The sequence below is a fragment of the Odontesthes bonariensis genome, chromosome 4 (genome assembly GCF_027942865.1).
Source record: "Odontesthes bonariensis isolate fOdoBon6 chromosome 4, fOdoBon6.hap1, whole genome shotgun sequence".
NCBI classification, from domain to species: Eukaryota; Metazoa; Chordata; class Actinopteri; order Atheriniformes; family Atherinopsidae; genus Odontesthes; species Odontesthes bonariensis.
The window spans coordinates 17353440-17379730 of record NC_134509.1 but is presented as its reverse complement, the minus strand read 5'-3'; the positions used below and the strand labels follow the sequence as shown (position 1 = coordinate 17379730).

At 41.1% G+C, this 26291-nt stretch overlaps 1 protein-coding gene across 4 annotated transcripts; it reads right to left on the bottom strand.

Annotated features, from left to right (window-relative positions):
- Positions 1-454: 454 nt before the first annotated feature.
- Positions 455-26291, bottom strand: LOC142378584 (tripartite motif-containing protein 2). 4 transcript variants are annotated; one of them, XM_075463263.1, is made up of 12 exons: positions 26172-26291; positions 10598-10776; positions 8829-9066; positions 8406-8557; positions 8104-8284; positions 5416-6139; positions 4298-4401; positions 3946-4113; positions 3336-3516; positions 2887-2957; positions 2072-2212; positions 455-1985 (listed from the first exon to the last, which is right to left on the bottom strand). In XM_075463263.1, the coding sequence occupies exons 2-12, from the start codon at positions 10729-10731 to the stop codon at positions 1833-1835; spliced, it is 2247 nt and encodes a 748-aa protein (XP_075319378.1). In that variant the 5' UTR covers positions 10732-10776; positions 26172-26291; the 3' UTR covers positions 455-1832. The 4 variants fall into 4 exon arrangements, with proteins under 4 accessions (XP_075319378.1, XP_075319376.1, XP_075319379.1 ...); XM_075463261.1 differs by lacking the exon at positions 26172-26291 and adding an exon at positions 21290-21506; XM_075463264.1 differs by lacking the exon at positions 26172-26291 and adding an exon at positions 21290-21506 and having other exon boundaries at positions 3348-3516.

The following is a 26291-nucleotide window of genomic DNA, read 5'->3' as shown; positions in this document are numbered from 1 at the left end:
CATCGCTAAGTTACAAGAGGAAAATACCTAAAAAAATAAGAGTTTAATTAGAATTCGTCTCAAGCTGAATGTTTTGCTAATGTTAACAGGATTTCAGGGTAAATAATGTTGATATTTTTATATCAATACTGTTTGCAGTAAAAGCAAATCCTTGCACTCCATGCCTCTGAAAAATCAAAACTTTCCAACTTTTAACTTTTGTTGTTGTGAGGTGTCTCTGTGCTCTTTATGTCAGTCGTGTTTTAATCCGACAGGTGTTGAAGGCAGCATCAGTTCAACATGGAGGACTTCACCAAAGTGAAGTCAGTGACGCTCTCTGCTGTCTTTTACCACGCACTGCCACATAACAGTATAACCGCAAGAAAACCATCCGAGGTCAGAGGAAAGTTAGGTGATTTTCATAATAATAAATGTACCATGTTACAGCATATCTACAACATCAATCGAGACACGGTTATTTTCTATGGGCACTTTAATTCCATTTGGCATTAAAAAAATAAACAAGACAATGAAATAATTTTACAGGATTTGTGTAGAAAATGGATGACCAAATTCAGGACAACAAATAATGACGATAGTGTGCTTGAGGACAAACAGTGTCTGAGCAAGGCTATCTAAAGGAACACGGGTGCTTTTTTTTTTTTTTACACTTCTTCAAGTGTCAAACTAGATATTGCATTTGTGTGAAGATGGACTATTCATTTAGCTAAGCTACAACCTGTTAATAACTAAAAAATTTGATCAGACAGACATAAGAACACATGGAAGAGGAGTGAGGGTGACACAGTTCTGCAGCTCTGCCTCTGGTGTTGTTAAATGAAACCTTTCTGCATTTTAGCTGACATTTGCGCATCATCACAGCAGATTGCAAGATAAAATGTTAACAGGATTCACAAACGTCCAAAAAAACACAGGCGCAGCAATGTGCATATATGCACATCAGATGTCAGTATGTCAGGTGGCTGATGTGTGATGCTTCAAATGATAACAACTCGCACAAAACGCATAACTGGTTCTCCAAAACCAATCCGGACATCACGGTGCTGTGTGTTAATGTAAACTCTCATGACACACGACAATTGAATACTTAGTTTTACATCTAAGGTAGATATAAGTATTGCAGTTGTAAGGTTTTCAATTGTGATGTTGAAGTGTCAGTGATTTTCACGTGGTGGAAAGGAGTTTGTTAGTAAAAACAACATGCACAGAAATGCCTCATCATGCTCAAAGGATTCTACTGCCTACGAAGCAGTCGGTGCAATCATTTTCTTGCCAAGTGAGCAGGCAAATTTTGAGGACTCTTAAGGACATTTTAACAGGAAGCTGCAGTAATAGTTTCTATAATCCACTACTTCTCAAGTAACTGAGCTACATTTTGATTCAGTTTTGATCACACCTAATGAGCTAGTCATTTCAGAAACGAGTGCACCAGTGTTGATCTCCAGTTCACTGCAACGTGTCGAGTTATCACAGGTCTACCACGTGTGAACTAATAAAGCTTAATTTTTTCAAAACCTCACATGTTAGATGGAATGTGAACTAAGTTATGAGTGACTCATCACAGCACTGGTCAGCAGCAGCATGCCGTAAACGCCAGAGATCCTCCGGCTTCATTCGCACCTTAAATCAGTTATGTCATTTCTTCAGCATCAGGGGTTCAAACACGAGGAGGAAAGTCCAACACATGGCACGATGGAGGCATCATTCATTGTTCAACGGGTGGATGGCCGGGTGGATGAGTACAAGATCTTCCAGTCTTTTGTTCTACTGTGTGTGAGTCTGTCTATAAATATACACATTATTACACAGGCTGTGCATTGGGAAGGGATGCGCTACTGCAGGTAGCGGTAGACTTTGAAGCAATGGTTGCCAGAGTCTGCGACCACAACGTGTCCGTCTGAGGTGAGGGCCAGTCCTTGCGGGCCGTAGAGCGGGTCCGCTGATGTGTTGATGTAGGAGAGAAAAGAACCGCTGCCATCGAATACCTGAGAGAGAGAGAGAAAGGGGTGTCATCAGTACTGTGTTTGTATTTGTTACAATGACCCTCAGTTTGTCTGAACCCTCCACTGACCTGTATCCTGCTGTTGCCCCAGTCTGCTACTATGATGTTACCGTTGACATCCACTGCCACTCCTGTGGGGGCGTTAAACTGACCATTGCCTTCGCCATTAGAACCAAATTTCAGCAAGAATTCCCCCTCTGTGTTGAACACCTAAATGTATTTTTTTTTTTGTTAAAAGAGGTAACAACAGAGACGTCACGTTAACAAAGAAAAACAGCACTTTTGTATGCAAGTATAGATAATAAAATGATCATAAACATGCTTATGATCCATTTAGTTTGATATGCCTTCCCATGTCAACTCAGTTGGAGGTTTCTACCTCAAATTTATGACATTTATCTCTTTTTTTATATATATTATCAATGGAATCTAAATGAGAGAGATGCTAACTATTTGAGCCAAGAGGGAGTTGTTCATATTCATCATATTAAGTCTTGTCTATGTCTAAGCATGTGTCCAAAACAGGATACTGACTAAGGTTCAAAGGTTGTCATTTAAAAGATCACTAGGCAGGATTTAGTGACGTATAGCGGTGAAATTGCAGGTAGTAAACAACAAAATACCCCCAACTCATCCTGTTCTTCCAAATATTTAGGAAAAAAGTTTTTGGTGTGTCTGTTCTCGACCACTATACACACACATGTCAACGTCACTGAAACGCCGCATTCTAAGGTAACGAATACACAATGACTCCTATTTGAAGCAATTATACACAAATAATACCAACAGATTCGTGAACATGTCAAACACTGGACGCGTAAAAAAGCTTAAACATTGTACAGTACAGCAGTAATACACCTCCACTGCATTCAACGAGGTCTCACCTTGACTGAGTGGTTGTGGAAATCTGTCACAATGATTTCATTGTTGTTGTTCACGGCAGCAAAGTGAGGGCCTGGATCAAACCACAGGAAACGGAATATGTTTAAGACACTCGTCAAATTCTGCTCTTAAATGAAACGAAACAGATGGTGGGTGTTTGTGCAAAACATGCAACTTGACAGTAAATGAGGGAGTGAGTTTGCCAAGCTCTCGATAACATTATCAATGGTGTAACATGCTGGTTTTAAAACACTGGTTATATATGTGACTCTTATGACTATTGTTTATTTCAAGGTGGCTGAAGTATCTAAGCGCAATCCATTGAGGCGCATTTGGTCTTTTTGCATGGCTTACAAATATTCCTGTTAAAGCCTACAGTGCATCTTCATTCCACATGCGGCTGTGTGCTGGTCGGTGAAAGTCGGGGCTCGGGGGTACTGCACAGAATTACCATTTAGTGTACCTGCAAACTGTCTGTCACCGTTGCCGCGGTTACCAAACTTGGTGACCAGCTTGCCGTTGACCTGGAAGATGAAGACGCAGCAGGCCTTGTTGTCGACCACGATGATGTGACCGTTCCTGTCCACGGCCACACCCTTAGGTCCCATCAGCTTCCCTGAGCCGATCTTGTTCTACAGGTCAAAGATTGCACACTTCCGTTACACATCTGTCAAGTTCAGTGTTCAAACACAGTTTCCGTGTCAGTGTTTGATGAAGACCCGCATTCAGGAAATGAGCCACAGCCTTTACTAAATGGGCCATGAGATTTTGTCAATGCATCTCTGCCTAAAGTCTTTCTTCATTTGCCCTGCCCAGGGACATTTACATTTTTCACACCTCATTTGCAGACAGCTGGGTTGTTAAGAGAGGTGCTCAGCCTGTTTTAATTAAAGGGAGTGTGTGTTTTAAGATGAAAGGGAAATTTTTGTTTGCTTTGGATAATTAAATAGAATTTTCCCTAGTTTTTTTTTTTTTTTTTAAACCACTGTAATACGGCGAGTGTAATATCAGATAAATTACTTTGCCACACAGACTTAGATGAAGATAAAGGCTCCACTTACCTTAAACTTGCCTTCGCTTGAAAAGATGCTGACCCATTTGTTGTCATGGTCAGCGATGATGATGTCACCATTGGGGTGGACAGCCACGCCCGTCGGCCGCTGCAGCTGACCCGGGGTCCTGCCCCGGATGCCGAAACGACTTTTGAACAGGCCATCGTTGGAAAAAACCTGCAGGGCACAAAACACACCCCAAAAAAACCCTGAATAAATTAAAAAAGTTGATGCGACACACATTTCATTTCCAAAGTTACACAAAGTCTTACTGGAAAGTAAGTCTACAGTGACCTCCTACCACACCGCTCTTTCTCTGTTGGCTGGGAGCGCCATCTCCATCACGGGACGTCATATTTACCTGAACACACTGATTGTTGCTGTCTGCGATCAGCACCTTTCCAAGAGAGGAGGCAGCCACTCCCTGAAGATTAGTGAACTCCCCTTTGTTTCTTCCCTTTGTGCCTGTAAGACATAAAGTGCAGCCATGTTGGACAGTGTGGTGTGAGCGGTTGTCTTGAACTTGGTCAAGCTGTGAAGTTACTTCATTCGGCTACTTGCACAGCATACAATACTGTGCAAAAGTCTTGAGCCACCCCTTATATCTTTATATATTGTAAAGTAAACAGGAAATAGGAGCAGGAGTTTACGGAATCAGACAGTACATCCTCCACCAAGGCTTATCAAAAAGTCCATGTCTGGATGAGGGCAATAAAACACACAGGGTCGGTTGTCAGGCCAACAATGCAACTCTGTACAAACATCTGAACTATGTCTTTTACATTAAAAATAGTCCCCCTCTACCACGAAACAAACATGCATTGCAAGCCTCAAACTGATCATCATGTTATGCAAAAACATCCTTCATGCGAGAACTGGAAAACATAATTTGAAGAAATATCAAATGGGGAGCACCAACAATTTCCACTACACGTGAAACAGTCCATTGTTAATGCTACTCAGCAATGATTTTCACACCAGCTTACTTAAGAGCATGCTCCAGGGGGTAATTAAGTCTCATTCCCATCTTAAAGGATTTAGAATACCTTGGCTGTGAAGATGAGCTTGTTGACGCTTAAGATGATTCGTGGTGTAAAAAACATTGGGAACTACTGGCTATTATCATGGGAAGTTGTGTTAAGGCTGCAGCTATGTTTAGATATCTAAGACAGCAGGCGTCTCCTCCGGTAGGTCATAAAACTGCTCTGTCACAGGAGAGGAAACCGCGTAGAATCTGATGTGTTGACCTGTCGACTGAGAACAACTGTGTGCCAATGTAAACACATTTTACAAATATGAAAGTTATAGGGGGTGGATCAACTGACTTTAGTTTGACTTTTTTTTCTTTTTTTATTATTCAAACCTTATTAAAACTAACATTACGGTTTATACATAACATGATATGCAACATGATAATGTACAATTACATATTATACATATTTAACTATGTAATATTGAGTACATGACAGCCATTCTTACCAATTCTGAAGATGAGATCGTCCTCAATGGGATTCTCTTTCCTCCTCCCAGTGCTGTACATACTGGCCGGCCTCTTGATGGCCTTCTGCTTGATGTGTCCACTGCCGGGAGACTTCAGCCTCTTCTTTGAGCCGTCTGAAGTTGGCGACACATCGATGGATTTTGTGGCCTTAATCTTAAAGGGGCTTCCTTTGATATGTCGGTCATATAAACGCAGTGACAGATTATAAGTGCCCTCCTTAGGAGCAGAGAACAGGTACTCATAAGTGCCATTCTTGTTGTCCAGTATCTCCCCGTCACCTTTACTGCCATCAGGGGAGGAGATTTCAGCAGTGATGACTGCGTTACCCATCTTGCACAATTCTCCATCTTTGTCCTTAGTGGTTATGGTGATGGATGTGGGCACGCCCATCACACAATGCCGTAACCCTTCACCTGTCGCTACAGTCTCAGAGGCCACAGCGTTTGTGGTTATGATGGTGCCCAGGTTATGGATGGATTTCTTTAGTCCCTCCGTCTCCACGAGGAAATCCAGCTGGTCATTCTCTCCGGGCTGCAGGGGTAGCTCCTGGCTGGCCAGCTCGACGAGACGCTCCCCCATCTGCTTCTTCACCAGCAGCACCTCGGCCTCTGTGCCGTGGCTCAGGGCCTGTTCCGTGAAGTTACAGCTACTGTTGATGCCCTCCTGGCCCTGCAGCAGGGTATCGAGCTGTGCTTGGAGCACCTACACGAGGACATGAGGGAACAGCAGGGAGACTTTGAGGTTAGATTATATCGTTGGAAAACATTTCAGCCAAGTGAACAAAACAGTTGTTTTTCTTTTTGATTTGAAGATAGTACAGAGAGTGAAACTGTCTTTGTTTATGTGTCGTGGAGCCGGGTTGGAACCCACTTAAACAGGATAGTTTTATGCCGTCAAGGCCAAATGACACCCAACCAGCCGCTGTGATTTATAGATGAAATTAAAGAACATATGACAATAATCCAGCATTAAGTTGATCTTTGGTTCTTAAAGAACAGAGTTAGGGACAGGAAATGATTCCATAATTGTATTTTATATTGATTCCTCATTTGTGAACCACGAGAGGTCTTCGTTTTCAGACATGCTCATTGGCAGCTTTGCTGCTGTGACACCCGGTGGTTACATCATCTTGTGCTGACTTGCAGTGTTCCCATCTGTGATGTTACCGTTACACAGCGGACAGAAATCTGTTATCAAGTGGCTGTAAAGTTGTCTTGCATGGTAATGTTTTTCTCTCACAAATTTTTAAACCATTACAACCTAGAGTGTCATTTTATGCCTGAAAAATATAAAGCTCCACTAATGCATTTTATGTCCATCCACTGTAAAAACTACACAAATTTAAACCATCTGAAAGGTGAACTCTTCAATTCTTAATGTGAATGACTGACTTAGTTCTCATGTTTATAAATATTTAAAAAAAATAACTCTGGGCTTCGAAAGGTAAAAATCACACAAATGTCACATCAGTTCATAATGGCTTAAACATTTCTGTCTGATCCCCTTCAATTTATCTCCAGCAAAACGTTCCCAGTAGTTTCTGTCCACTTTTTACATTAAATGCTTCCATGCCTCCACCTTGCTTGCAAATGTGACAGATGAAGATCACCGAGTCATGCAGCAACATGAAGAAATTTGCATCTGATTAACGGTTTGGTAGCCTCATATTTCTATGGGAGCAGTCATTGGGCGAGATTACTGTTCTATTGTGGCCGAATTTCATCGTATGGGTTGCTTCTAAGCTAATGTAGAGAATAATTACATGATGATCCTTTAACTGTTTCCGTAACATGCTCCCACAAGTCTGTGTGCTGCAGCAGATTTCAAAGATTACAAGATTAAAAACTAACAAAAATCCTTCTCTCTATTTCTCTTATTCACGTAAACTCACCCACATTTGGCTATCACAATCATCTTCTTTTCCAGAGAGGGAGGCCATTAAGCGCTTTGTCTCAAGATGGAGAGAAATGTTTTGCAAACAAAACTCCTTCAGCTGTCCTCCCAGACCTCAGGAAACTAAAATACACTCTCTGTAGACACAGTAAATGCTGAGATCGAGGATAAGAAGCTGTCAGCGTGACGAGAAAGGCTGTACTGTGTTCCCTCACAGCACATGACACACCCAAACCGAACAGAAATAGACACAATGCAGCACACTGGCTCCATCTAGCTACAGCAACAAAACACAGGAGCTTCCACTGGGCTCCGAGTGAGTGTTGACTCTCCACCAGTCAGTGAATTGTAAATCATTAGCCGCCCATGTGATGAAACTCCCAGAGGGAGTGGCAGCATGCTCTTATCCCAACTGGGTGATTGGATATCTGGTTGAAGTGGTGCATCAGCACCCCCCCCCCCCCCCCCCCCCCCCCCCCCCAATATGACAAATATCAGCCTCATGGATGGTCTGTGAGAGGGTAAGGGATTTTTTTTTTTTTTTTGTGATAATGATTTTCATAAGCGTGCAATCAATACAAACCTTTTCAGAATCAGATGAAAACAGCAAGGTGCTTATCGTTGATTAAAAAAAAACCCCAAAAAACCCAAAAATTAATAAAAAAAAACTTGCCAACACCCATCGTTAGAGCGACAAGCAGCCAAGTCTCCACCGCACAAAGCGCAGCAGCCAAACTCTAGTCTACCTTCAGAGGCCCAGTCATATCACTCACCTTCTGCTTGATGCCATAGTTGACCTCCAGCTCCATGAGTAACACGCTCTTACGGACATTGAGAGTCTTCTGCAACTCATCAAAGGTGCTATGAATGTCATCCTCAATGGAGCTCTTCTGATTGGTTAACTGCTGCAGGATCTCCGACAGCATCTGCAGGGCTGAGTCGATCTCTGGTAACCTGGAAGCAACGGGAGTTCTCATGTAGCAAGTAAAGCATCATATGACAGAGTGAGAAGATAAAGGAGGGCTGCGTTTGATTCATTCATGTCAAGCCCAGTGTGACAAATCCTGTTGTTTACCTCTTCTTGACAGCATCTAGCTGGTCCTGTAACGAGGCCTTGTGTTGCTCCACTACATCTTTGAGGGGCACAGTAGGGTGCTCTCCGTGTTCACCACTCGTGCACTCCTGACACATGGCTGTTTCACACGGAGGACAGTAAAACTCCATGACCTAAGATGCAGGAAATGAAAAGATTAGATGGGCCAAAGTTGATCCAAAATTAGCATTGCTGTGAACTTGCTGTTAAAGTCATAAAGCCTGTTCTCTCTACTTTCTGCATTTCCCAAAACAGTGCTACATCAGGCTGAGCATGAACACAAACGTAGAAACAAAAATCCAACGAAACCCGTCCTACAGAAGATCTCAAAAGCTTATTAACCAAAAAAAGAAAGAAAAAGTAGATCAACATGGGAGGAAAGTGAGCGGTGTGAGCAGCTCTTACACTTCCTCCATGGTTGGGGCAGGAGAGCAGTTGGCCCGTAGCCACAGTGGTGATGTTGTTGAGAGCCGCGGCCTCCTGGCTACAGCTGTCCGGCGCCCGCTGAAGCACGTCCATCAGGTTGGTGATGAAAAAGTTATTCTGCAATGCCGCCACACCCTTCTCCGGAAGGATGGAGGTCTGGCGGCACACAGGGCACGACAGAGTGAGACTGTGGACTGGGATGTAATTCTGCAGGCACCTGGAAGTATAGAGGATACTATGTAAAACTAATTTCTTGTCTTTACACAATATGAATTCTTAGCATTCGACTAAAAAAACTTTTAACACTGTCATCCATAATAACCCAGTTCTCAATGTTTGAGGAATAACATCATGCCTTTGAGTCCACCTAGTGGTTGAAAGTGTTGACACCCTGAAAGTGAGTTACAGCAGTACTACACAGTTAGTTCTTGTTTATCAGCTGTATAGGTAAAGACAACCAAATACAGCGACCCAACTATGAATCAAATACTGGTGGAGCTTTTAATCATAAGTGGTTGACATGTTGACACTGTGTCAGCAGAGGTGATAGTTAAAAACAGTGCTGTTGTTACTGAGAGCTGCTTTTACGTAGTTAAATAGATGCTTTGAAAATCAACATGAGAAAGACTTCTCCTATCAAGATGCATTATATTTGTGCAAGGCACACTTGAACAGTGCAGCAAAGTTTAAATCTTTCTGAAGGTCTTTTGCAAATCAGTCTGCAGTTTTAATTCGTGCTTCTGCTTTGAACACATCAAAGTGTTGACCCTCCTGGTTATCAGCCTCCAGCATTGATACATTTAAAAACTGCAGGGTCGTTATGGTTCTCCACACTTGAATGTCAGGGTAGATTTTATGTTACATGGTGCTAGTCTTGATAGCAAAAAACGTCTTTCTCTCCACAAGTTATTTACCAAATTCCACATCAATCTGAACTTAGAAATAGCGCAAAAAAATTTAAGTCGAGATATTTTTGATTTTTTAGCAGTGGGATTGAAATATTGTTGGAATTCTCTTGTATATGCATGTTTGCATCATATATTCTGTATAGAAGGGGTGGTGGTAGGGAAAGGCTATTCAAGCAGTCAGATGAACAGGAAATAACTGATAAATACAGCTGGGTGACAAATCTCACCTCATTATCTGGAGATTCAGACAGTTTGGAAACTAACTTATAAATGGGAATTTTGTTTTTTTGTCAGGCTGACTTTTACTGTACACATCACATGCATTTACATATACTACATAGACCATATTTCTGACTGCATCAAACATCTTGTTGGATGTGGTTGGATGAGGCCAGACAAGCTTTTCAACATACATATTGGCAAGTGTAATAATGTTTTTTATCATCAAATCATTATTAGTTAGATTCGCTATCTGATAAAAGGAAAGCCCTGAACAGAAATTCAACACAATGCACAGCTAGATGATACACCATACAAAGAGGGCAGACAAATATGATGTTGAATGTAACAGCATAATGACTCCAGAAGCAACCAGAGCAAAGGGAACAGCCAGGCACCATCCACAATCTCTCTTTTGTGTCACAAACAAAAGCTGGTAAACAGTGAAAATGAGACCAACATGCAAGAGCATTGCTCGCCATCTCCTGCGAAACAATGCTTACATTTACCACAACATGGCTGTGGTGATTGAATAGTCATATGACTGTATCGCTCTTATGCTGAAGCTTAACTAGCCCATGCTAAATGTCAAAAAATTCACAGCTCAGTAACTCCACTCACCTCTCACAGAAGGTGTGTAGGCAGGGCAGTACTTTAGGGTTTTCGTAGCGGTCCAGACATATGCTGCAGATCAAGAACTGCTTGTCAATTTGACGAACGACAGGACTGGGAAGAGTGGAGCCTTCACTGGCCATCCTAATACTCTGACACAGGAGTCCCTCTTCCTCTTACCCTGCACCCTGCAGAGTGGCACAAGAGAGCAGAAAAATCTGTCAGGACACAGGAAAAATAACACAGCATATGATCAAAGACACAATGACGATGTCATGGAGGTGAGTGGAAATCTGTGGGTGATAAAGATAAGAGTTTTAGGTTGAAAGTGTCAATGGCCTGTTCCTTCAGTGTCTTTTACTGCGAGATGAAATGCAAATAGGGATGTAAGTGATCAGCAGAGCGAGCTCATTAACATACAGTTACCGTCTCTCATCATTATATCAGGAGGAATATACACAACAACATAAAACCCTTGATCATAAAATCATTTCCTTACAAACTCCATTCAGTGTTTGGGAGCTACAATAGGAGATAGGTGGTATCCCTGCCAAAAAAAAAATACAGAAAAAAGTGATGAGGTGGCTGACATGTGGAGAAAATGTTCCTAAAACTGGATTAAATCATTATCCAACCATGTCTTTTCATTCATTTGGGATTACAAGCGTTCCATGAATTCAAGCAGTCTATCCAAACCCAAGGCTGGATATGAATTTAACAAAACAGCTTGTGATCAAAGAATGATGTTTATGTGGGACAACTATGTCGAGCCAGGGTCTCTCTTGGTATTTTTATGATACAAAGTCCAATCTGCGCGTTCCGTGGTTATTGGAAGCCTAATGATGTAAAATTACTACGTACTTCTACTATAAGGAAAAGTAGAAGTAGTTGAAAGATGGAATAAAAGGTAATCTTGTGACACCCTTCACCCTTATGTTGGGGAGCACTGCAGTAGAGGAGCAGAAGCTGTGCTGGTTGTTTGTCCTAAAAGGCTTTTCAAGAAATAAATATTTGATTATGAAGTAAAAGCACAGCACTGATCAGCACGCATTAGAGAGAAGCAGAGCTGAAACCACTGCAATAAAACACTGCAACAGAGCAAAATCTTAACACCAACTCTCATTTCCATACTTTGCTCCCCAGTTTTCTCTGAAGAATCTTTCCTGACATAATTCTGCGTGTGAGATATTCCTGTAACATTATCTGGCAGCTAACACAGAAAGTGTGTCAGTGCTTTTATTGTCTCCTCCACATTCAAAAGACGAGGACAAAAACAGGCCACCTCTGCCGCTGAGAGGAAACCCTCAGGGACAGCACTTCTTTCTTTGGCGCCTGCTCTTTCTCCTCTTCCTCATTCTGTTTTCTTCATTTCACTCTCTTATACACGTCTCCTCCTCTCTGACAGCACAAATGATGGCCTGCAACTGAGATGTGGCGTTTCAATAAGACTGAAAAGGATACAATTACCGTTATGATGAATGTCTTATCCTGTCACCTTGTAATCATCAAACTTTCCAAGATGTTTGATGGTTGGTATGTGATGTATCCAACGTAATTATTCCCACACCGATCAGTCAAGAAAGAATAAAAGCTATCGCAATCGTAACAGAAAAACCTTGTCAATGAAGCAAAATCTTCACTCCAAGCTTATCTAAGAACTAATTTCACTATTCCCGAACAGGTGTCCCTGTATAGAATGAAAGCAGTCTGTGAGATGTGAATGACAGCATGCCAGCACATACATGCACACAGAAAAGCTCAGATTAGAGGCTGTGTGTTCGTAACTCACCAGCTCCGCAGAGCAGATGAACAGACGATCAAATGCAGCACAGATTACTCAAAAAAAAATCCTAATATCCCGCTGACTGCCACAACAGAAGCACGGCTGTGCTGACAGTGCACAAGGTCGCCGCAACCACACAACGCTCCACTCTTATATAATCAGATCCGCAGCAGCTAAGCGGAATAATTCCTGCTGGATTGAGTCGTCATCTAACATGCAGAGGAAGGCACACATGGTCACATGAAGAGGAATATTACGAGGGGGATTTAAGGGAAATGGAAATATTTGCACCTTTGAGCACAGAAGCATTCCATTCCAACAGTTATCAACAGAGCAACTACATCAATATTGAGAAGAAGACTTACAGTGCCGCATGTATGGACAGATCAGCAGGCGTCATCCAGTTCAGTCCACAGCTCAAAACACTGGCTCCGAATGAGTGAAACCGAAATTATTCTTCCTGTATTAAATCCCTCTAAACCAGCCTTCGAGTCATATCAGTCCTGACATGAAATGATGCTTCGCTCCCATCGGCAACAACAAGCCAAACACGAGATGCCAGGATGCGTGTGAGCAGAACGGCTTCTTCGTGTGTTTATGGGTGTGTGCACACGTGAGCAAAGTTGAGGAGGAGCAGTGGAGCCAGATTGTGTTTCAGTTTGACATCATCTCTTCCCCTCCCTTCCTATATCCCTCCCCGTTTCCCACCACTTCCTCTCCTCCCATCACTTCATCATTCCCAGCTCAGCCTGTGTCGTCCATTCATCTCCCTCCCTCCTCTCTGTCTGAAGTAAATGCTGCCTCACTGCAGCACGGCACAACGAGCGTGTGCAGCGTTCAAGAGTATGTGAGCGAGTAGTGGCTGACGGCTGGTGAGCTAACAAATATATATACACAAAAAAAAGAAAAAGAAAAAAAAGGAGAGCAGTTAAGGGTTCCCTCTGCAGCCAAAAGAGATGAAGTCACAGGACTCTCTCTGAGGGCAGGTGTGCGCAGGTGTCTGCAGGATGCTGACTCACCCTGCAAACACAGACATATTCATATTTGATGTCTGACTTTCCTTTTGTTCATTTTTTACGAGGGAAGGGAATAAGGAAGAAAGGGAAGAGATGAGCAGACACATTCCACTTTAGAGAAAAGAGGACACCTGAAATGAAATGTCTATTTTCATCTTGATCACAGCACTGCACTACTGTCACCATCAAAACTGGACTTCATAAATCTGTTAAACCACAAGGCCAAACTTTGCTTTGTGTGCTTTGCTGTGCTTTGAAAAAGGTTAATACAGTGCATTTTGCATTATTCTAAGCCATAAGCACACCAAGACATAGGAGTTGCTGGTGCGTTTGGTCAGCGCAATGATTTAAATGGCGCTTAGTGTATGAGTAAAACAGGTCTGTTTTTCTTCTCACCGACAGCTGTTGAGTTTCAGAAAGTTGCTTGAAAGCAGACAACATATCAGAGCTGAGCACGCAGTATGAACAAGAACACCGTCGACCTGCGCAGATTCTAACATTTAACTTACAGTCAAAGTTTACATCCACTCATATTGGCCACAAAGAATTCGGGAAACAAGTTTTGATATTTCATTTTCTATGAATTCAAGTTAAAATGTCTCGACTTTAAACTGCAGCTGGCAGGTTCTCTGTGCCAACTTTAACACTAATTAGTTTGATCAACACACAATACGATGGGAATCCTAAACAGATAACAAAGATTCTTTGATCAAAGATATCAAATAATTCAAAGCAGATATTGCAGATTTACACAAGTCAGAAATATCTCAGAAATAAAATAATTTCTAAGATCATCACTTAACTTGTACTTATTGTACGTACAGAAAGTACATGTTACTGGATGCTGCTGCCAGTGTCTGGAAACAGAATTAAACCAAGCTTCAGTTGTGTGGAACTTGATTCCGGTGAACGGGAACTCTTAAGGCACATGAAGTGAAAGCTGCTGGAACGAAGGCTGTCTCCGCCTGCAGTCTAAACAATTAGATATCACAACTAAGTTAGAGGCAGCCGGTGGAAAAAGAAGCTCCAGCTTCAAAAATCAACACGTTCAAGATCAACCACATGGACTCAGAAAAGATCGTTCAGTGGGAATGTCAAATGAGACAAGGATTGAATTATTTGGCTTGTTTGGAGGTGTAAAAGTGAGGCCTTCAAACCCAAGCATACAGTAACAACTGCTGGCACTGACAGTGTTGGACCACACAAAATGGATGGAATAATGAAGGAGGAGAACAACGATGACTAGAATTCTGCTTTTGGACCTCAAAGCGGTTATAAATGTGTGAACAGCGAAAGTAACAACTTTAATTTGGTTCCGACAATTTTGCCAGGAAGAGGAAGAAACCAAAAGAACAATTCTACCAACAGCAACTTTTCAAGGTGATACCTGTTAAGAAACATTAAACCAAATAGAAATTGGGTGTTATTCAGAATGTTTGTATAATGTGTACCTTTTTCAGAAATCCAACATTAAAAACTCATTTGCCAAATGTTTGGATTTTCATTTTTTCTTACTCTTGCTATATGTTGTACAATAATTCTTCCTCTAAAAGAAATAATCAAGGATTCATATTAAGGACTTTGTTTAAATAGCACAAATATCTTCAGTTTATTGATTTCTTGCAATCCTTTGTGAAATAAACCACTAAAAAAAAAAAAAAAAAAAAAAAAAAAAAAAAAAAAAAAAAATCAATATTGCTGTAACGTTTATGTCCATAATTAGAGTATTTAAACTTCCAAGCAGGAGTTCGGAAAAAAAGATGGTTCAGTCAACATATTTCTTTGTTGAAACTAAAAAAAGGTAACTCTTCCTAACAATTGCTTGTATCTGAGATGCGTCTCTAGTTACCGATAATTTGGGGACAAAATTGGTTAGTGTGGGCACAATGATGGAATAATCAATGGCAAAAACTGAAGTCGCACTATAGTTGGACTAAAATGTGTCTTTTGTACAATCTGATATGAAAGAGCATCTTTTTAAAAGGTCTGCACAAACAGGTTGAATTCATTTACAACTTGGGGTTTTGCTTTACGGGGCTGCACGGTGGTGTGGTGGTTAGCACCGTCGCCTCACAGCGAGAGAGTTCCAAGTTCCATTCCCGGCTGGGGCCTTTCTGTGTGGAGTTTGCATGTTCTCCTTGTGTATGCGTGGGTTCTCTCTGGGTACTCCGGCTTCCTCCCACTGTCCAAAAACATGCATGTTAGGCTGATTGGTGTCTCTGAAATTGTCCTTAGGTGAGTGTGAGCGTGTGCGTGGTCGTTTGTCTCTGCACCCTGTCTGTGTACCCTGCCTCTCGCCCAATCCCCGCTGCGATGGGCTCCAGCCAACCCGACTGACAGATTCAGTGGGTATAGACATGGATGGGTGGGTTTTGATTTACATACAGGAAAAAAATAAATAAAAAAAGTTATTTTAGATTTGTGTTCACTTTAGTGGACTACAAAATTGTTCTGGATGTATTGTTTTAGACTAGAACACCACCATTTTCAGAATGCATTTTTTTTTTTTTTTCATCATATTATCCAACCATGTGGCTTTTCAGCTGGGATTTGTTGAATGGAAAATTCTTAAATTCTTCTGCCTCTATGAAACCATGTCAACTGTAGTTGACCTTGGAGGAACCGTTTCTTATATTTCATTATATCTGGCAGCTCAACAGCTGTTCCAGTGAGCTCATCTCAGCCTCTGGCAAACACAGCGAGATCATTCAGTTAGAGGAGTGGGACACAAAAGAAGACAAACCAGTGCAGGAAAGGGACTAAAATACTGGCCTAATGGCCTGTTGCATGGGGTCTAAGATCAGCCCGCAGGCTAATGGCAGCAATTATCAATTTGTAAAGGCTCATCTCAGACTTCGTGCTCCAAAGTAGATTTCTAGTTCCATGTTTTTGTTAGCATCAAGAGTTCTCGTGAAAAGCACAAAGCCAACAATGTGTCAGTACTTGTCCAACTTCCCCTCCCCGTCTCTGGCACTCCGCCCATCAGCATTTCCTCTTAATAAAGATTTGAATCTTTAAGAAAGCAGGACCGAAAACCAGGTTTGATCTTATTCTGGTTTGCATTGTTCAAGATCTGTTGGCTCGGGTGTTTGAACACATGCCATTCAAATTCAAGGCACTGTTAAAGCATTTGATGAGATACATTTTCAGCAGCGAGTTTTATATGAACATTAATGAACTTAAAAAAGCAGCTATGCATATGTGAAATTCATTAAAAACACAGTCTAGTGCCCCTGTTCTTCGTGTGTCGTTGCTTTCACAGGTATGGGCAGCAGTGATCCGACAGCTGAAGGCAGAAAGGACTCAAATGCAGGATACCTGAAACCGATACAAGTCCAAAAAGCGGAAATTTATTAACAGGATTGAAGCCACACACGGGTGGTCAGTCAGCAAAGACTGTCCTGAGTCAAACCCCAAAACAACTGACTGAGGTACAGGCTGAGACCAAAGTCAAATATGAGGAAACAACTAACTAGAACAGGAGAAGCAAAAGAAATATTTGAAAAGTTTGACAAAGATGAGTGTAAAGACAATCTGACAACGATGAGCGATGAGCTGGTGGTTTACATATGGGGTACTATGATTAAATGAATAAACTCAGCTGATAAAACTGGTGGGAAAACAAACAAAAGGAGGTAAAAAGAGGCTGTGAAGCATTTCTAAAGACAACAGATAAGGACAAACAGGAGGCCAAAGCCATGACGGGAAGCCCTGTGGCACAGATAAATAAAGTATGGCAGGTGTTAGCTACACAGACACTAACTGTTAGTCAGAGCTATTTCATCCCTGGTTTTGAGGGTTTTTGTGGTATTTGAAGGCAATCAGAATCACATAAATTTTTAAAAAATTTTTAAAAACACCTCTCATTCATAGGTTTCCATACAAATAAATAATCATATTTCTCTGTAGCTATGGCAGCTATGGCAAAATCCCTGCTTTCAGTGGCTGTCTTTGATTTGAATAATGCATTTGCTCTCAGGAGTCGTTCCTTTTAACCATCCCTGAAGCCTGTACCGAATAGCAAAGAAAGGTTTTTAATCATGCTGCTCCCTCTGCTTGGAATCAGCAGCAGAAACAGCTTAATCTGAAGGAGTTGATTCACTAAACAAACTCAAAGAGGTTAACAATTTGGAGGCAGGAACATCTGGCTGAAAATGTCATGGAGGATGACTAACTGTCTCAGTTTGATTTCTGATGATGACCTCCTCTGACATTTTTGTCTTTTTATGACCAGTTTTGTTGTACTGTAGCTTATTCATATGATACAAACTGTTTTGTGAATCTGACTGGTGGGATAGATTTTCTAAATCTCATTAGTTCTGTTTTTTTTAACAAGATTCATTGTCCTCCTTCCCAAAATGTGCATTTTGGAGGACAGTTTGAGGTTTTCCAAAAAACCTTCAGGTTATCAAAGGCTTTTTAAAACAAAGCCGCAGGTCATAATAGGTCAAAGTTAAAAGAAATCAAACTAAATCTGAAATTATGTAAGATGGCCTTTAAATATTAAATCAGCAGCCATGTTTAAAAATGTATTCTAATGCTGTTAAATGTTTTATTGCTTCAATAGTATTCATAAACAAAGCAGCCAACGAGGCAGATCGTTACAATCATCATCAGCTAATAAACAATCAATTGGCTTTTCTGTTGCAAGCCATAATCTACAATTACAACAATACACATAGGGAAGGAGGTGCTCAGGTTCAAAGGAGCAAACATAACCATTATGTCAGAACTTAAATGAAAGCCAACATAAAGAAGCAACACTAATAGCTCAGGGGCACAAACACATCCAAACACTGAGGAGGAAACACGCAACCTAACCTGTTTAAGCTGCTTCACTCTTCACACTCACATCGTTAGCCCTGAAGCCTCAAGACAATTCAAAGACTAATAAACACAGCAAAAAAAAAAAAATTTAAAAAAAAAGGACAAATTCAACTTACTTTAGAGCGATAATTAAAAACAATAACAACCTCCACTCCAGCAGACTTTGATTGCTGTAGAGTACGTAGAGATTCTGAGCTTTAATTTGAAGCTATTTCCACTCACCAGTATGACGAGGACACATGTTTCATGCAGCTCTTGTGAGTATGTTTCAGGTTTTGCTTTACATGGTGGGCTGCAAGTTAGTCCAGGTTTCCCTCTGCTGATGTCCTGCAGCTCTTTCCAGAGCACTGACCTCAGTTTGTTTTGACCATCTCTCCGTTTCTGAACACAGAGCATACTGCATTACTCTGCACAACAACACTGCCCGGTCAGAACGAACACTTCACACAAGTAAACAGTGAGGGTGCAGACGAACAGGTGACTTCATTTCTGTCGCACATGTTCACTAAGAGAACAGAGCGTTTCTGTTAGGTGGCACTGATGTTGAGCTGGTTGTTTGTCTCATACCACTTGCACGTTACAGAGCAGTTTCTAATGTTTTATGATGCAAGACTCATTAGCTAGTCAAGGCAGAGGTCCAAGAGTCCCGGCACACGCAGGTTTATTGTTAAACTAGAAAGGAATGAAGTCATGGGAATTTAATGGCTGAGAGTTTACAACGGTTTCTCCCTCTTTAAAAAAAAAATAAAAAATGAAGATCCACTTTTTTCTTCTTTGTGCAGGTTTAATGAAACTGGAGAAAATGTAAGCATTCACAATAAAAACCAATGTTTTTTTTTTTTTCTAGAAAATGTTGAAAAGATTGAAAAGCTAGGGGGAATTAGGGAGGTAGAAGAAATATAGTAGGGACAGTGCTATAAAAAAAGGAAAGTGTGAAGTTCAAATTTATGCCTCATTGTATTTTAAATGCATTTGTAAAAAAAAGTTGCCCTGACCCGGTTGTACAAGTACCAACCGTCAGCTGTGAGGACAAAAAAAAAATATGATTATGATGAGTTAATCGTACATTTCTATCAGTTTCAAGCCGGGGTAAACATTCAAGTACGCCCATCAAACAAAAGGAATCTCACAATTTCAACGGCCGAATTGCATTAACCCATCCATCAGGCCCTACATAATGACTGCTGCAATTGAGAGCCACAAATGGCCTTCCACTTAGCTGCCTGGCAACAGCTCTCATGTGTTCATAATGTCTTAAAATCACCATGATCAGGGGCAGCAACATGGACAGAATACTCAAATGACTGGGCTGCCTCCGTGTTCTCACATGATTATCATGATTTCTGACTTGACAGTTCACAGTTGAGTTTATTCATTTTCAGCCTATTTCAAAATATGCACAGAAATTCAGAGAGTCGAGACTCACAGTCATGACCCTGGTAGGCACATCATATCAACAGAATTTCTCTTTAGCATTTAAGGAAGTTTCCACAAATGGTCCAAAACCAAGCATTCATATAACCTTACAAACCGTTTCAGGGGAATCAAGGGCTTTGTGTGCCATAAACGTTGCAGAGGGTGACATAAGTCCCACCCATGGATTATATGAACACTCATGCTAATCTCAATCATCCACTAAGAACAACATGATGAGAGATTACAGCAGCAGCGCACGCCTTTAGCCGGAACATCCTCTCATCCAACACCATGTCCATCCTCCCCATTTGAACATGTAAAACAAAAGGGACAACTTTAAAGGCTACAGATTAAAGTTTGGGCTCAGTTGTGGGAGTAAAGCTGTTGTTTGTGACGGCTTTTATAATGAACAAACAAGAAAGCTTTTGTTTATCCCCTATTCCTATGATTTTGCTATTATTCTATAAGGTTTGGCTGATTGTATTCTCATGCTTCTAAGAAAAGGCCTGCGCCCCCGAGAGAATACAGAAACCCTGAGTCAGAGCGTCACTCGACTATATATCTGCCAACCCTGCACTCTGGGGACACAAGATAAGACAATGCTCTGCATGGATGTGTATGTGTGTGGGAAGGGGGGGGGGGGGAGTGCACGCATGTTAACGGCTGACCTCAAATTAGAGCCTACAGATGTGCAACTGTAAGGCCATTGGAAACTGTTCATGCTGCACATCTGTCAGCCACAATTCAGTGAGGCTGAAACTCTGTGCCCCAACGTCAAGACAAAGTGTACTTCCTGAGTAAAACAGTGACAGCATGAAATGGTTCTAGTTTTAACATTCAGTTAATATTTGACTGAATGACCTCTTTTTAGAGTTTGTACCCATCACAAATACCTAGTTTCGATATTCAATCACTATTTCACTCGTTGTGTTGGAGATTACTTTATTGGCTTCAAGCAGTTACCAGGAGACCACAAGAGAGGCCAGGAGGTCATTTCATTACGCTTGTATGGACCAAACAAAAGCCAAAACATAACACCATCATTGGTGAGATGCATCTGAATACACTGCCAATACAGAATTTCAGGATTCTTGAAGGTTTAAATGAACTGATGAGACATTATTTATGATCTTGAGTCATTATCATTATGACGTTCTTTCACACACACGTGCAAGCACTTTCAGACTACTGCAGTCTGAAAAAAACGAATGTTTGTTCTGTGCACCTGCGGCTTTTTTTTTTTTTAAAGACAAATGTGCTGCAGCCAGCGAGCATCCCAGAGGTAAATTCAAAATAAAGTGCGCAGATATAAGGTCGAAGCACATTTGCTGAAAGCAGAGAGTGCGTGTTCCACTATGCGAGTACCTGAGTCAAAGTGATCTGAAGCTGGAACCCGTATTTCAAGTATTAGCTCAGACGACTTACAGGGAAATAAATTGGAATTACAGAGTCATCGTTTTTCATAATCTTTTCCTCTTACAGAAGCCAAACAGACTGACAGGCAAACGTTTTTTTTTTTTTTTCGGTATTGTAGTCCTCTCTCTGCTACAGATATTCCATTCAATTACAAATCTTTTCTTTTATCTTTCTTCCATTCATCACAGAGCCCACTCTTTCCAGGCCTCCTTCCCGTGTTTAACTCCCAACCATCCCACTTACTTCAACTCCATGGCTGTTTGTTTTCTCCTGTCCTCTCTCTTCTCTGCGGGTGGGAAGACAAATGCAGCTCCCGGTCACCTAGACCTCCTGATTTCTGATATGCTGTAGTGTGTGGAGTGGGCAGAGGAGGAAACGCATGTAAAAGGCCCGAGTTGTTACAATAATCCAAACAGACTGAAAGGGAGCCACTGGCTGAGCAGAGGCAGAGCGGGGAGGGCCCTGTGGTGGTGTGTGTGGGAAGAAAGGACCAATCAGAGGGGAATGAGAGGCTGGGCTTATAGCTTGTGCTTTAACCTCACTGAGGGAGGCCTGACGGGCACAGAAGAGGAACAGATAAGAAGTGACAGAGGGCAGAGGATCAGACAAAAAAAAGAGGAACTCAAGCATGTTAAATGGAGCAACATTATTTTACACTGCACCCTCCCTGGTGCACCACACAGCACGACACTTCAGATATTCAAATAAGCATTTTTGATATTTTGTCCTTTTCTTTTTCTCTTGTTTTTTTCCCCTGTGAAGCATCCTATCCTATTTAAACTATTTGACCTTGTTTTCTCAAATGGGCAACATGTGTTGATGAGCTGCATTTTTCTTTCAGACAGCTGGGACAACATCATATTTAAAATCAAAAGAGTGAAACCTTCAAAGTCAAAAAGATCATGTCTCTTCATAAAACTAAGACAGGGTTCAAACAGGGTTTATCCACTGATATACCTTAGAATCTTTGATGGAAAAGTTCAAGAGTAACAGCAGGCCAGGCTTGAAGTTATTAAATGAATACCGTCACAAACATGGTCAGAGAAAGCCACCACGACCTTAACGGTCATCTGAATGATGGCCACAACAACATTACACAGGCACACGAGAGCACAACTGCAGCTGTTTGACCCGACTCAAGCAAAGCCTGTAAACAAGACCAACAGAACCACTTCAACTCGAGACTTCAATTCAAATAGACCAAACAGGGAGAAAACTGTTTTAAACAAAGGGCCCAAAACATTACACTTATTTAGCAGACGCTTTGATCGACAAAGCTAACTGATGAGAAAGGAATGTGGGTTCAATATTCCACTGAGTGATTTTAAAACCATTTTTTTTTTTTTTTTTTAAACCAGAAATTGTTTTGGTACCCTTTCAGTGTGTACAGTAGAGCGCATTAGCGTTTTTTTTTAGACCTCAGTAAAACCTTGAAAACATAACAGTAAAAAAAGCATCCTGTTCACCTGCTGCCAAGAAGGCAGACTTCCTCTTATTGTTTTGCATATATGTTTTTTACGCTTCTATCTTAGCAGGGAAACATTGGTTCCTTAAAAACAAAATCCCTCAAGCTGTCGTTTGGGGCTGTCCACACCCACACACACTTTCCTACAGACTTCCACACGACACAGACATGCATGCCCCTTGACAGTTTTCTCGTTTCTTGAAAGCTTTAAGCTTATTGGCGGGCAGCAAATCATGTTTGTAGTAATTATCCAAAAGCATCTGGTTTTCCCGTGCACATCCACTCTCACTTAAGTGGTTTGCTTACAGCTGAGATACGACTCCATGCAGAAACAGTTATTCAATTAGCTTACAGCTCAGTTTTTTCTTATCATGGGGCTCATCAGCTGAATATGATTCTAAATGATCCATTACGGGACCCCACACCCAACATGAGCTCAGCGATATTTAATCTACCATCAACTAATCTGGTAATGGTTAGTTAATTAAATCACATGAGAACAAGATATAACAATATTTGATATCCTTGATTTCAGCCCCTACATTACAGTAAACTCAATAATCACTCATGCTTATCTGATGCAAATATGCAAAAAGAAAGTGAGCAGAAAGCTTGAACCAAGTTTTCAGACTGATTTTCGGAACATTTGGTGCGTTTAGCTTGTCGTAACACTACAGAGCCTTTTATGTTTAATCTGGGGACACCAGCTTTTCCCATCTGATGGAAAGTTTAGACCCCTAAGCATTGCACTTGAAAGACTTCTTAAAACTTTTTTTCTTTCATAAACGGTGAAATTTTAAAGCCAGGGACTGACAATCACATTCCACATCATGCACTTTGTAACCCAGACAACTGTCACAGATTGTACAACAGCGATATCGGCCCAAACAGCAAAAAAGTAGTACCGCAGTAAATCCCTACGAAAGGCTGTTGTCAGGAAGAGGGCCTCGAACGCATCCCAAATCATACTTCAGACATGTTCATTTGTAAAACTGTGTCAGACACAGCTCCAAGTTTAACAATAAAAGGTCTAGTACTTTACTTTGTAATGTTTGCAATTACTCTTTTAGGTCATGAGTAGAAATAGTAGGGCTGAAACATAATGAGAGGTTTTAACATCTTAAAAAAAATAAAAAAATAAAAATAAAAATAAAAATCTATAGGTCCATATATATTCATGACAGTAAAAGCTGGTAACTAAGTGTATTTACTGTACATATAATTAGCTACTGGTGTGGGACGAGTGTAAAGACAGCTCTTGCTTCACGGAGGAGCCTTGACGTGTACTGAACTGTAACATGTCTGAAACCAGCTGTATTTATCCATGAGGTCAAGAGTACATGTTGCATTACTCCAGAGGAATGAGTCATCTCAGTGGCAGGTTGGTTCTTGATTAGCACAACAGTGCTCCCACGTCTGGACTAGTGCAACTGCAGCATAGTGACTGCAGAGGTGGGAGAGTTATGCAGCCTTTTCTGCATGACTCTCTGCTTGCTGTTCTAGGGACCGATCACTGCATTGACGCGCCTCTTATGGCACAATGACTGGAAAAAAACCAAAAAACTACTGATCGGACATCAAAGAAATGTTCAATCAGCGTGAGGGAGAGACAGACGGGAGTAAACTGAGAGGGCCGGCAAATGTAATGAGACTTAAATCCACTTAGTTTATCTATGAAGAAGAATGAAGCCATCTAATGACATGAATATGGTTTGGTGACCTGCAGCTGAAACTGGCCTGTAAATGATAGAAGACATAAATATTCTTAAAAGAATCCTATGTTATTTTGGTCCATCTTTGACATCTTGGCCTTGTCACATGAATAATATACAGCCAGTAAAGAACTGCTTTGACATTTCGTGATCTGATTCAATGTTTCATGAGCTCTATATTTTGACCTACAGATAAGTTATGGAACTGGCGCCACAGTATGAAGTTCACTGATGACACACGATACACAATAGATGTGAACACCCAGTGCAAAAAGACCGTATCACCACAAGTTGAAAAGTAGTAAGACAATACGTAAAACAGCTTAGATTTACAATATTTATTTCTTCTTTTTTTTTTAAAAACAACAACAACAAAAAAAAAAAAAACAGGCACCACATCATAAATATGAGAAAAAGTCAGAAGACCTTTCACTGCCGAGATGAAAAATGTCCATCATTCCTTTTGAAATAAGCCAAAGGGGCTTTTTTGAAATCCAAGAGAAGCAACACACACAGACAGGTCATAGATTACGCTTTTCTTCTTTAGACGCGCTTTTGATCATCATCGCACTACAAGATTCCTCCTCTTCCAAGCCTCAGGAGGTGAGGATTCAGCCTATTTGCCAGTATTTTTTTTGTAGGTCAGCAGGCCTTCATGGTACCATTTCTACATGCCATCTCAGTTTTTTTGCACCTACCCGGTCCCATATCATCATACTTCCACTTCTGTGCTTCACTATCAGGAGAATGCATTTACATTAGTCTTGGTCTTGTGTTTTTCAGAGGTAGATTGTGCAAGTAGTACTCTTTCAGTGGCATCATTTTAGGTGAATAGCCACATGAGATCTAAAAAGTGGTTCAATAGGCTCATTCTGTACCTCCTGATTCCTACTGCTACTGCGCTTCCACTGATTTTACTTTGAAGGGTCTCACAATCAAATGTTTGGCACTTAATTTTGTTTCAGAACTTAGATACAGAAACGTTAAGGAGTGATAACATTTTGAATCACTTTGCATTTCAATGATATTTCTCAGAGGTGTATCATGTCTATTCTGCTGTGCACAGTTTTGCCCATTTCTTTAACCAGCACAAGAGTGGCATTTAAAAATAATTTACTATTTAACCAGGAGTGGAAACATTAAAGTGAATTTGGGGCATAAGTGTTAAGAACATACTCCATCAGCTTAGCATTGCAATCCTACAACATCATTTAACACATGACCGGTACAATGCAGTGAAAACAAGAGGTATCACCCCCATACCAAGAGGTATTTAAGTAAAGCGTGGTCCAAATGAGACTGATCATGATCTGTACACATAAAACAATCAAGAAGTGAAAATGTGAAATCTGACATGAAAGTGACACCAAGACTTTTAAGTAAATTAATGACAGTTTTGTAATTTAGTCTCCAAAGCTGAACCAAGGCATATTTCTATAGAAATGCCACATCTTTCCTGGGTGCCAGCCATTTGATTAACGGGTCGGATAGAAACATCTCTTCTCAAGGCAGAAAACAAGCTACCCATTCGAATATAATCACTCTATTCAATTCATTGCCATGAAGCAATTTATCACTATACACCAGCTAGATTTTGTGCTGATAAACAAAAATATATACACTGTAGATGTTATATGTACAGAATAGGACTCAACAATCAGTATGTGCGACACTGAACACAGAGGGTTACTCAAGTTTTCAGGGATATGAGATGCTGACACAAATATGAGCCTGCTGCTCGTCCTGGCAGATTTGAAAACAGACCTGCTTTAGCGAACTGGATGACTGAAGTCGTCATAAACCAACCTGACCCAGCCCAGGCAGGGGACGCTTGCACTTAATATCATTGCATGCATTTTGCATAAATGTTAAACAGCGGATTTTACTGAACCAACGTGGACAGAGTCTAGCGGGCGCTGTTTCAGTCCCAGCTGATGTTTCCACTCACCTTAATGTTGTCTTATCCGCAGGCGCAAAAAAAGAAAAAAGCAGCGACGCATCAGATGACGACAGAAAGTAACCATTATCGTGATTCTCAGTGTTTATCGGAGCTCTTTGTCCACTAACG

Coding starts and splice junctions, on each gene's coding strand:
- LOC142378584 (XM_075463263.1), bottom strand. CDS start 10,731: ATGGCCAGTGAAGGCTCCACTCTTCCCAGTCCTGTCGTTCGTCAAATT. Junction 4,114..4,297: donor GCAACAATCAGTGTGTTCAG/GTAAATATGACG, acceptor TGTGCCCTGCAG/GTTTTTTCCAACGATGGCCT. Junction 3,517..3,945: donor CAAGCGAAGGCAAGTTTAAG/GTAAGTGGAGCC, acceptor TTTGACCTGTAG/AACAAGATCGGCTCAGGGAA.